At 41.9% G+C, this 12,963-nt stretch overlaps 1 protein-coding gene across 1 annotated transcript; it reads right to left on the bottom strand.

Annotated features, from left to right (window-relative positions):
* Window positions 1–1,398: 1,398 nt before the first annotated feature.
* Window positions 1,399–7,579, bottom strand: LOC135519642 (cytohesin-interacting protein-like). Its single transcript, XM_064944885.1, has 8 exons — window positions 7,131–7,579; window positions 6,618–6,667; window positions 6,354–6,408; window positions 6,140–6,242; window positions 3,797–3,890; window positions 3,415–3,481; window positions 3,007–3,073; window positions 1,399–2,779 (listed from the first exon to the last, which is right to left on the bottom strand). Exons 1-8 carry the CDS (start codon window positions 7,311–7,313, stop codon window positions 2,325–2,327), a joined length of 1,074 nt encoding a protein of 357 aa, XP_064800957.1. The 5' UTR covers window positions 7,314–7,579; the 3' UTR covers window positions 1,399–2,324.
* Between the last annotated feature and the right edge of the window lie 5,384 nt (window positions 7,580–12,963).

The raw sequence follows: 12,963 nt of genomic DNA, 5'->3' as shown, positions 1-12,963 counted from the left end.
AGAACACTACCTGCTCCAATGCATATTGCTAACTGTAAAGTTTGGTGGATGAGGAATAATGGTCTGGGGCTAGGCCCTTAATTCCAGTGAAGGAAAATCTTAATGCTACAGCATACAATGACGTTCTAGACAATTACGTCCTTACAATTTGTAATATATAATATAATAATAAATAGTATAAAATTAAGAAAAACCCTTATCGAAACAGTGCAAATCAGCTGTCAGCTCAACTGGTTTTAATACACTAATGGTAACATGATGGGACAGTAGTCAGGATCGAGGGAAAGATGAACAGAGCAATGTACAGAGAGATCCTTGATGAAAACCTGCTCCAGAACACTCAGGACCCCAGACTGGAGCGAAGTTTCACCTTCCAACAGGACAATGAACCTAAGCACACAGCCCAGACAACACAGGAGTGGCTTCGGGATAAGTCTCTGAATGTTCTTGAGTGGCCCAGCCAGATCCCGAACTTGAACCCAATCAAACATCTCTGGAGAGACCTGAAAATAGCTGTGCAGCGACGCTCCCCATCCAACCTGACAGAGCTTGAGAGGATCTGCAGAGAAGAATGGGAGAAACGCCCGAAATACAGGTGTGCCAATCTTGTAGCGTCAAACCCAAGAAGACTTGAGGCTGTAATCGCTGCCAAAGGTGCTTCAACAAAGGACTGAGTAAAGGCTCTGAATACTTATGTAAATGTAATATATAAATGTGTAGTTTTTTGTTCACGTGTAAACATAAAAAAACAGTTTTTGCTTTGTCATTAGAGGGTATTATGTGTAGACTGATGAGGGGGGAAAAACTATTTAATCCATTTTAGAATAAGGCTGGAAAGTAACTAAATGTGGAAAAATTCAAGGGGCATGAATACTTTACGAATGGACTGTATATTGCTCCAGCCATTATCATGAGCCAGTCCTCCCCAATTTAGGTGCCACCAACCTCCTGTGAGTGCAATGTTGCCTCTTGCTGTGGAGTCCTCAGTCTTGAGGTTCCAAGTCAAGTAAAAAAAAAAAATTCTATCCATTTGAGTCTCAAGTCAGACGCGGGTCAAAGTCATGTGACGTTTGTGCTGCCTATCATTTAATTAAAGTTACGTTTATGCTACCTACCCATTCATTTAAGTTACGTTTATGCTGCCTACCCTTTCATTTAAGTTACGTTTATGCTGCCTACCCTTTCATGTAAGTTACTTTTATGCTAGCTACCCTTTCATATGCAAGTTACTTTTATGCTAGCTACCCTTTCATATGCAAGTTACTTTTATGCTAGCTACCCTTTCATATGCAAGTTACTTTTATGCTAGCTACCCTTTCATATGCAAGTTACTTTTATGCTACCTACCCTTTCATTTAAGCAACAGAAGAAGGCAATATGAGAGTATGAGATAGAGAATATGTGACAAGTGACAGTTTATTTGTGCATTTCTTTACAGGTCACTTGTGTTCAGAGAATTTCAAAACATATTTGCTTTGAACCTTAATAAAAGCAGCAATATGAAGACAGCAAGCATAAAACAAATTACATTTACACGACACTCCAAGTAACTGAAAAATGTCCTGAAATACAGGAAACTTCAGATGTGTAGTTTATCAAGACAGAAAGTTGTAGATACATAAGCAAGCCAAATGTGGCAATGGGAACAGAAATAGTGAAGAACGTAGCACCTTCTCTGCCCACATCCTGTTTTGAACTGTGCAGTTAACCACGTAGCTAAGAACTCACACTTTTTTACGTGACAGAACTGCCAGGCATGCTCTCCAATAACTTGTTTGATCACATGTAAATATGCAACGCATACATGTCTTAAGTTATATACAAGCAAAATGTTTAATTGAGGAAGATCGAGCCTTTTCATTCATAGTCTCTCTTAGTTATCACCCTACATCCAATGGTCAAAATTTAAGAAATGGCAAGCACAATCTTTGTTTCATTGGCTGCGCACACATGAACTGAGTTCTTGCGTTCCTTATTACAAATAACTGCATTCTTTATTACAAAGAAGTGTTACAGTTTTAAGAATTGACGCCGTTTCCTCTAGGATTTTGGTCAAGAACAAATCCTCTGAAAATGGTTGTGTGAAAGTGCAACACCAAAGCAGTCCATCATGCACACAGTATCTGTAGATAACTGAAGGCTTTTTGTCAAAGGGAGAATGCCTGCTTCCACCGAATGCTTCTCATGTCCATAATGCTCATATAGTATGTCTCTCTTCCCGAGTCCAGGTATGGCATCCATATTAGGACTGTCTCAGCGAGAAATGGTTGTATTGAACGTCAAATCACACAAAGACGTACTGTAGTGTTCGTTCATAGCTCAGTTCAGGTGTCCTCCTCCTCCACTGAGTGGTTGAATCCAGGGATGAACTTCAGGATGTGTTTGCGGACGCTGGCTCTTCTGGCCTTCCTGGGGAGAGTCCCAAACAGGGAGGAGACTCTGGAGGCATCCCATGTGGGGGAGGGGGAGGAGAGAGAACTGCTGCGGCTGGACAGGCTACCACTGCGGGTACAGCTGAGGCTGGCTGGGGGCCTGGGGGGCCCCTCCTCGGTGAAGTCTCTGGAGAAGAAGCAACTATCGTCTGGACTGGCCACACTGCAGGGGCTCGGGGAGCCCAGGTCGCCAAACACACTGGCCAGGTCACTGTCCTCCGTCATCCCACTCTGGCAGCTACTGTCACTGGAGAAGCGGTGGCCGCGGTGGCCACTGTGTCCTGACAGAGACATTGGAGACATCAGGGAGTCCATAGAGGGGTGTAGAGAACTGTCATTCAGGTTACCTTGAGACAAGAGAAGAGTAATTAGTTGACAGTGTGGACTTATCCAACCACAGTATTCATGTGCATTATAAAGGATGTGGTTGACAGGATTCCCCCCCCCCCCAGTTCATTTCTCACAATGACGTTCAACAAAGCTCATTAATAGACAGATCAGCGACTCGTCATTTTCACATCAGCTTATGAGAAAGGAAGTTCTGCGGGTTTCAAAGCTGGGCAAAACCCCTCACCTCGCGTAAGACATTTTTCCTGTAATGTGAGCGCTTGCAACTCCACCCTTTTCTCTCTCAGGGTTTGCTGTGTGGACAAAGACGTAGAATGACGATTAGACTCGGTTGACTCGGAGGTCAGCCATACAGTACTTAACATGACCTGTATAATGACATGTTACCCTGTGACCCAATTCATCTATGTAGGGTCAGTGATGAAATGATGTTGAGCATAAATATAGCTATACTAAACCTGTTTCCATACTGTGCTACTGTTGTTCTGCCATGTGTGCTTAGTTGTGCTGTGCTGGGTGGGGTTATGTGGTTGGCTACAGCACAGAGCACACCACCCATATTTTCCACTGTTAGGTCTTATTCAACTAGGGTGTGTTATTGAAGCCAAACATTTGCCCTGTAAGAGAAACACACCTTGAGCAAGCTCATCTTCTTCTCCAGTTCAATCCTCTTCACCACCGTCCCACACACCGTCTCCATCCTGAGATTACACAGGGACTAAATGAGCACAAGCAGCCATAGTTCCGTATATAGTGCGCTAATTCTGACCATGTCCCATAGGGAACTTTATAGTGCACTACTTTGACCAGGGTCCATAGAGCTCTGTTCAAAAGTTGTGCACAATATTGGGAATAGGGTGCCATTTGGGATGCTCCCAAACAAATCTCACAAATAATTCTGACACCGTAATACAATATCATGGTTCATCAGAATGTTTCTATGCTCAATGTTTTTCTCATTCTTCAGAGTTAGACAGTGACCCTTTGGCTTGGGTCTCATTGCAGGTCTTACTCACCGTAACAGGTTGTTGGATTCTCGAATCAGGTCAACGATGCCCTGATGGCATGACCCCTCAATGCTGACCCCATTGATGGTGACGATAACATCACCTATGTGAACAGAGCAAGAGGAAGAGGGACAGAGAGTGAGAAAAAAGAGAGAGAGAGAGAGAGAGAGAGAGAGAGAGAAAGAGAAGTCAGGCCTTTGCTTTGTTGGCCTTTCTCTGTGTGAAAGTTACATGTATTGTAATGGGTGTAACGTGGACATCTCTCTGATTCAATCAGATCAAGCGTTAAGCGGCGAAAGCTGACACCCGCATAGCTGATATTGTGGCAGTGGTATAACTGCGTTGGAGCTGTCAAATCGGTGAGCAGCTGCTCTTGATCATTGTCACGATGCCACACCCATCCCACTCGCATTAGAAGTTCAGAACGAGAAAGTGTTGGCTAAATAATAATGACGCTCAAATTGAAAAATCATAAAACTATTCATTTCTACCAGCCTAATCGAGGTGTACTGTAGATCACATCTCACATTTCAGTGTTCGAACTTGTAAACAAGGCTGCATGGGATTTCTCATAATGCGACCCCGTGCAGTCAATGGCAATGTCCACTTTAAGTATAATGGCAGGAGCCGCTTGTGGATTTGACAGCCCGACACCACCAGAACAAACGCTACAGTGAGGGGGAAAAAGTATTTGATCCCCTGCTGATTTTGTATGTTTGCCCACTGAAAAATAAATGATCAGTCTATAATTTTAATGGTAAATTTATTTGAACAGTGAGAGACAGAATAACAACAAAAAAATCCAGAAAACCGCATGTCAAAAATGTTATAAATTGATTTGCATTTTAAATGAGGGAAATACGTATTTGACCCCCTCTCAATCAGAAAGATTTCTGGCTCCCAGGTGTCTTTTATACGGGTAACGAGCTGAGATTAGGAGCACACACTTAAAGGGAGTGCTCCTAATCTCAGTTTGTTACCTGTATAAAATACACCTGTCCACAGAAGCAATCAATCAGATTCCAAACTCTCCGCCATGGCCAAGACCAAAGAGCTCTCCAAGGATGTCAGGGACAAGATTGAAGACCTACACAAGGCTGGAATGGGCTACAAGACCATCGCCAAGCAGCTTGGTGAGAAGGTGACAACAGTTGGTGCGATTATTCGCAAATGGAAGAAACACAAAATAACTGTCAATCTCCCTCAGCCTGGGGCTCCATGCAAGATCTCACCTTGTGGAGTTGCAATGATCATGAGAACGGTGAGGAATCAGCCCAGAACTACAAGGGGAGGATCTTGTCAATGATCTCAAGGCAGCTGGGACCATAGTCACCAAGAAAACAATTGGTAACACACTACACCGTTTAGGACTGAAATCCTGCATCGCCCGCAAGGTACTCCTGCTCATGAAAGCACATATACATGCGCGTCTGAAGTTAGCCAATGAACATCTGAATGATTCAGAGGACAATTGGGTGAACGTGTTGTGGTCAGATGAGACCAAAATGGAGCTCTTTGGCATCAACTCAACTCGCCGTGTTTGGAGGGGGAGGAATGCTGCCTATGACCCCAAGAACACCATCCCCACGGTCAAACATGGAGGTGGAAACATTATGCTTTGGGGGTGTTTTCTGCTAAGGGGACAGGACAAATTCACCGCATCAAATGGACGATGGACGGGGCCATGTAACGTCTTATCTTGGGTGAGAACCTCCTTCCCTCAGCCAGGGCATTGAAAATGGGTCGTGGATGGGTATTCCAGCATGACAATGACCCAAAACACGCGGCCAAGGCAACAAAGGAGTGGCTCAAGAAGAAGCACATTAAGGTCCTGGAGTGGCCTAGCCAGTCTCCAGACCTTAATCACATAGAAAGTCTGTGGAGGGAGCTGAAGGTTCGAGTTTCCAAACGTCAGCCTCGAAATCTTAATGACTTGGAGAAGATCTGCAAAGAGGAGTGGGACAAAATCCCTCCTGAGATGTGTGCAAACCTGGTGGCAAACTACAAGAAACGTCTGACCTCTGTGATTGCCAACAAGGGTTTTGCCACCAAGTACTAAGTCATGTTTTGCAGAGGGGTCAAATACTTATTTCCCTCATTAAAATGCAAATACATTTATAACATTTTTGACATGCGTTTTTCTGGATTTTTTTATTGTTATTCTGTCTCTCACTGTTCATATAAACCTACCATTAAAATTATAGACGGATCATTTCTTTGTCAGTGGGCAAACGTACAAAATCAGCAGGGGATTAAATACTTTTTTCCCCTCACTGTATGCGGATATCAGCTAAAGCGGATATGTTTGAATAAAGCGCTGAGTTTGGGCCACAGAGGAAGTAGGTGTCTCACCGGCGGTCAGACCTGCACTCTCAGCTGAGCTGTCCTCCTGCACCTTGCACACAAACGTGCACATCTCCACCGTCATGCTTTTCTTCAGCTGCATGCCATACGTCTAGAACAAGAGGAATCATACTTCTGTCACTAGGCAGTACTGATAGCGCAGATAAATATTTCTTGAAAATGTACTTTGCATTCCTTGTAAAAAACTGATTAAATGTCTTACCTGAATTTCAAATCCAAAAGTCTCATTGTCTTGCTTTTGCAACATAATGGTAGTCCTATGTGCAGGCAGAATTCAGTTATACACTTGTCATAACTTGAGTCATTAAACATAATTGTGTTTGTATCATAGTATTAACAGTCAATAAAATGTCAATCAAATATATTTATAAAGCCCTTCTTACATCAGCTCTACACCAACCCAGCCTAAAACCCCAAACAGCAAGCAAACAGTGCACTATACAAATGACAAAGGGCTTGTATTTACCTCTGAGGGTCAGTGTAATCCACTAAGGAGTTTGAGCGGGCTCTGTTGGACTGGAAAGTCAAAAATATATTTTTATACATTTTCATACATTTTATAAATTACAACAGTGAAAATAACTATTCTGATTATAAATTCATTTCATGTAAAATAAACAATATTTTGACCAGTCTCTTCATATTCTTGGTAAATAATGTGACAAAATATGGTAATTTATCTTAAACACAGTGTGTTTCCAGGTACATTTTTTCTGCGAGTGAACTCGTCTGTCTCATGTAAAACAAAAACATTACAATTGTCAAACAGCTTTTTGTCTTTGTAAGTGCTCCGTTTTGTTTTGGCAAGTGTTAATGTATTCCTCTCAGATGCCACTGAAGCAGTTTTATATACTCTCTACAAACATCAAAGACCTCTAAGAATAACAAACTGTGTGCAGCTTATAGGTCACATGACTGAAATGATACACAGTAAAACTGTTCCATCTTTTCCTGTTTCTTTCCAAGGTTTCTCACTCACCTGTTTCCAGCCTCTTGGCAGAGTCCCGTGAGTAGTCCCCCCATTCTGACTGGTTTTGTTATGGGGTTCCTTCAGAGAGCGCTGATACCACAGACGACCCTTCGTCCTCAGATTGCCCTCCATAATGTAACTGTCCTGCCTGCTCTGTCGCAGGAGCCTGTTGAGGTTCGTGGTGGATTGCATGGTTGAGTGGAGCGCTCTCTCTTCACAGCACCATATTGCAGCTCTGCTACAGATAGTTCCGTACAGTAACTCTGCATGTGTCGTATGTGGTGTCCCTGCCCTGCTGTGCTGCTGAAAGCAAATGTGTCAAAGTGGAAATCCACACCATGTGACTATGGCGAACCTGTGTTCGTCGATCACAGCCCTCGCTCGCTCACTTTCTTTTCATTTTTTTTCGTATATTTCTTGTGAACTGTTTGTCTGCTCTGCTGCGGCCGGGAAAAGGAATCTGCTTAATCTGTTTTTTTTTCTTTTCAAACATCCCCCTTTTCTTTGTGCAGTCTGTGCGATTCGATTTACGGTCTGTCAGAAATCAGCAATGCATGAAAAACTACCACCTCTGTGGTCGTGTCTAGCATCACCTGCTTCCCCTTACTCCAGTTTGTTTTCTGAATGGGTTCGAGTCAACCTGAGCCTCTCTGGTCCACCAAAGCAAAGAGCTTTGTCTTGTGAGGACAGACAAAAGCAGGCTTTCGCTCGGGGCTAGAGACTTGCTTTACAAACACACCGCAATGGGTCAATGGCTAGAAGGCGCCAGAGGAGGTTTGATCAAAGAGGAAATCACACACAGGCCAATGGTCACGAATAAAAACTAAGTCGGATGTGCTACAGAAGACTCTCACAGGACATATATAAAAAAACTACTATTTTCCTAATTCATTTTCTACGATAAAGAACAATATGTATTAGATGATTATACAGTACCTTTCCATTTGCATTCGTTCAAATACACCAAAATGTATGATGTGTTTGGGATACAAAACCAATTAAAATTGGTCAAATAGAAACATCAGCATGTCCCACACCTAAAGCCTGTCTTTGTGACACTGTCCCAAATGGCACTGTATTCCTTATATAGTGCACCACTTTTGACCAGAGCCTTATAGGTTGCCATTTGGGACCAGCCCTCACGAAACAGAATAGTTAACGGCAGTGTTGCCTCACTCTAATCCTCTCTGGCCCATTGAACCTGTGTGACCCATGGCAGAGCCAGCTACCAAGCTTCCACGGGACTGTCAGGCCAGTAGATTTTCCCCTCCACTGTAACACTGTGTACAGACAAGGAATGCGCACCAAATGACACACTATTCGCTATACAGTGGCATTCGGAATGTATTCAGACCCCTTGACCTTTTCCACATTTTGTTACGTTACAACCTTATTCTAAAATGGATTAAATAAAACATTTTACTCATGAATCTACACACAAGCCTCCAAAATTGTGCAAAATGTATACAAAAAAACCCCACAGAAATATCATGTTTACATATGTATTCAGGATCTTTACTCGGTACTTTGTTGAAGCACCTTTGGCAGCGATTACAGCCTCAAGTCTTCTTGGGAATGACGCGACAAGTTTGGCACACCTGTATTTGGAGAGTTTCTCCCATTCTTCTCTGCAAATCCTCTCAAGCTCTGTCCAGTTGGATGGGGAGTGTCGCTGCACAGCTATTTTCATGTCTCTCCAGAGATGTTCGATCGGGTCAAGTGAGGGCTCTGACTGGGCCACTCAAGGACATTCAAAGACTTGTCCCGAAGCCACTTTTGTGTTGTCTTGGCTGTGTGCTTAGGGCCTTTGTCCTGTTGGAAGAAGAACCTTTGCCCAGTCAGGTCCTGAGAGCTCTGGAGCAAGTTTTCATCAAGGATCTCTCTGTATATTGCTCTGTTCATCTTTTCCTCTCAATCCTGACTAGTCTCCCAGTCCCTGCCGCTGAAAAACATTCCCACAGCATGATGCTGCCACCACCATGCTTCACCGTAGGGATGGTGCCCGGGTTCTTCCAGACGTGATGTTTGGCATTCAGGCCAAAGAGTTCAATGTTGGTTTCATCAGACCAGGGAAACTTGTTTCTCATGGTCTGAGAGTCCTTTAGTTGCCTTTTGGCAAACTCCAAGAAGGCTGTCATGTGCCTTTTTACTGAGGAGTGGCTTCCATCTGGCCACTCTACCATAAAGACCTGATTGGTGGAGGGCTGCAGATATGGTTGTCTTTCTGGAATGTTCTCCCATCTCCACAGGGGAACTTTGAAGCTCTGTCAGAGTGACCATCGGGCTCTTGGTCACCTCCCCTGACCAAGGCCCTTCTCCACCGATTGCTCTGAAGAATTCTAGGAAGAATCTAGGTGGCTCCAAACTACTTCTATTTAAGAATGATGGAGGACACTGTGTTCTTGGGGACCTTCAATGCTGCAGAAATGTTTTGGTACCCTTCCCCTTATCTGTGCCTCAACACAATCCTGTCTCGGAGCTCTACAGACAATTTCTTTGATCTCATGGCTTGGTTTTTGCTCTGACATGCACTGTCAACTGTGGGACCTTATATAGACAGGTGTGTGTGCCTTTCCAAATCATGTCCAATCAATTGAATTTACCACAGGTGGACTCCAAATCAAGAAGTAGAAACATTTCAAGGCTGACCAATGGAAACAGGATGCACCTGAGCTAACTTTCAAGTCTCATAGCAAAGGGTCTGAATACTTATGTAATTAAAATGTATAATTTTTATATTTTTAATAAATATTATTTTTTTAAATCTAAAAACCTGTTTTTGCTTTGTCATTATGTGTAGATTGATGAGGAAACATTTTTATTGAATCCATTTCAGAATAAGGCTGTAACATAACAAAATGTGGAAAAGGGGTCTGAATACTTTCTGAATGCACTTTAGGGCTCTGGTCAAGTTGTGAAATATTTAGGGAATAGGGTGGCATTTGGAACACATGGCTCAACTAGAAATGTAATTCTGATGGTTGTCACATTTAACATATTGCAATATTTCATCAAGACAAAAACATTCCTTGCTAATGTTTCAAATGTTACATTGTGCTGTTCAGCTTTAAGTAGCTGGGATATTAATTGACCAATTGTGTGAATGTAGGATGTTTACAGTTGTTCAGATAGTGAATTTCCAACTAGGCAAGGCCTGAGGAAAGAGCAGGGGAGTTTGTAAAGTACGGGTACTGTAAGTGGTTTAATGACAGTTTTCCCTCAGCTCTGCAGAACATAAACTAAATTTGATTTGTACTGTAAGGCCTTGAATACTTCTACGTCACCATTGGGGGGAAAAACAAGCCTGGTTTCAGAAATGTATCCCACAAAGCCACATCTGTGAAGTTATGATTGTCCATGTTCCCGGTCACAGTGCTGTAGAATTGAACAGAGAATATGGTTAAACCGAAGCACATTCGGGAGTGGCTGATTCATCTGAGTAGTGCTGCTAACAGCCAAGGTGACAAGGCTTACTTCCCCCATTTAAAACGGACAAATCTGCTGTAGCTGTCTTGCCTTCTGAACCACAGCACATTTATGAATCCTCGCAGAGGATAAATGGATGACATACATAAGAAACTTGTCATTTCAGGTAAACGACCGAAAATGAGAGGGAAACGCTCTCATTCCGGAAGTTCAAATCATGCCCTGATTCTATCATAATCTGTCATGGGGAATTACATATGACAAGAAAATAAGGTATTAAAAAGATCAAAGAAAAATGTCATTTTCAATTAAATGTAGTTTATTGACTCACCGTTGTCACATATTTTTAATAAATAGTGTAAGACTGAAAGACGTTGACATAAGAGACCCATATCCGAATTCACAACACAAAATAGTTGCTCTTGTCAACAGAAAGAATTAAGCAAATTCATTGGAGGATGACATTTCTCAACGCAAAACCTTCTTTAGAAAACAAATACCAGTCCCAGAGCAGGCAACACTTCCAAATTGTGTCATACACAACTTTCAACAGATATTTGACCAGAAATGACAGAATAAGTCTCCTTTCTTCAGAAGGACAGATGGTCTGTAGAAGCAAAACAATTCCACACGTCATCTTGAGCAGTCGTCAAACATTGATCAGACTGTTCCGTTCCTCAGGGAAACTGACTCGACTGTAGGCCATGACAACAAAAGCACAGCTTCATTTCCAGTTAGACAATTAACATTAGCTTGCTTGTCCACAGGATACAGGCAGAGCACTAAATACTGCAATGTCAATATATATTTTGTTACAATTTTGGGGAAATAATTACACATTAAAAGTGAAACGGGCATTGTTTTTACGTACAAAACATAATTGTAACATTGACTTAATGATACAGCTATATGGGCAGCAGAGCAGCAAGCCTGTCACTATGTACACCTATGAAGCAACTGCAGATGCTACATTGCCCATGATACATTGCCCATGATACTGTACATTGACCCCCCAGACAGATGCTAACTTGCATGAACTACAAAGATGTTAAACAGTTTAGGGCTCTATTCAATCTGTATCGCCGAAGCGTTCCAGGTTGTGAGATCAGAAGGTCATTTCCGATTGAGCAGACATATGCAGCGTTTACCGTGAATGCAGTCTTCGCTAACGCGGGAACATTGCCTTTAGATTTCAATCACGCTGTAACTCTGAACTTTAGCGATCCAAACTCAATAGAGCCCTGATTTGCATAAGCAAACAATATTAAAGTGAACAGATCTACATAAGTCATTAAAAGCCAGGTGTATTTTTCTAAACAGCACCCATCTTAAACCATCTCAAATCGCAGGCTTTGTTTAAGCAAAATGACACTACAGGCAATACATTTGCAAATTTCCAAAACATACGCTGGCAAAATGTCTGTGCGATATACATGTCGTATACCTCTGATTGAACTTGCTGCAGGCCTACACAAACAGAGCACCAGGCCTGCCACGTTGTGTACAGGAGACACCCACAGCAGATTTAGCTTATGTCCCCGTTCCTAAGCCTGTTATGGCAAGAGATTACAAGCCAAGTCTGACAATGGCATTAGTGTTCACATAAGCAGTCTGAACACGGCCACTGTTCAAACTCGGCTCACTGAAAAATCCCTCTTTAGTAGACAAACAAAAATGTGGTGAACAATTTGGTCATTTTTGTGTTTGCATATTATATTGGGTAAAGGGTGTACTGCTTTGTGTACATTATACCAACAATGTAGTACATTTTGTACTTTAGTTAAAAAATATGTATATATTTTCACATTGGCATTTCATAGTGTCCCTACATATTGTAGCATTCAATTAAAGGCTTTGGATATAACAATATTTCTATGGAATAAAAGTATTTCCATAATTCTATATATTAAATATATTTAAATGTTTTTTTCTAAAACTTCTCTCTTATGTAATATAACAAAAGTTGTGCTTCACAGAGAAGATGTGATTGTTAGGCAAAATAAATGTGCGTGTGGATGTGTTTAAAGGGGCAATCTGCAATAGCGACATCCGTTTTTTCACTTTTATTACATTATCGATTCTTAAAGAATATAACTTGTAAACGAGCTAAGTAAAACTGTCGTAGCACATCGAAAACCAAAATATAAACTTGTTTTACGCCATTGTTTGTAAACAGTGCCATTGTACACAAATACTGTATATCCTCAAAGCATGGTTAAAACCAGAGATCCTATTAAATCACTATACTTATTTAAACTATTAGTATTCTAGTTCCTAATTATATGGTTAATACTATAATGCTGATATCATGGATGGTCAGTCCTTGCATCTATAGCTTACATTTCTCCAGCCCCCATCCCTCAGCTGTTAACCAAAATAGCAGTGGGTGTCCACTTTGTCATTGTTGTTGTTAGAA

Source organism: Oncorhynchus masou, chromosome 29 (assembly GCF_036934945.1).
Source record: "Oncorhynchus masou masou isolate Uvic2021 chromosome 29, UVic_Omas_1.1, whole genome shotgun sequence".
Taxonomy (NCBI): Eukaryota; Metazoa; Chordata; class Actinopteri; order Salmoniformes; family Salmonidae; genus Oncorhynchus; species Oncorhynchus masou.
Note: the sequence above shows the minus strand (reverse complement) of the source record. Positions and strands in the feature narration are given on the sequence as shown.

Excerpts from the sequence above, each read along its gene's own strand:
- LOC135519642 (XM_064944885.1), bottom strand. The coding sequence starts at position 7,313 with ATGCAATCCACCACGAACCTCAACAGGCTCCTGCGACAGAGCAGGCAG. Across the intron at positions 6,243-6,353 it reads CTTTTGGATTTGAAATTCAG|ACGTATGGCATGCAGCTGAA; the intron begins GTAAGACATTTA and ends CTCTTGTTCTAG. Across the intron at positions 3,891-6,139 it reads GAGTGCAGGTCTGACCGCCG|GTGATGTTATCGTCACCATC; the intron begins GTGAGACACCTA and ends CTGTTCACATAG.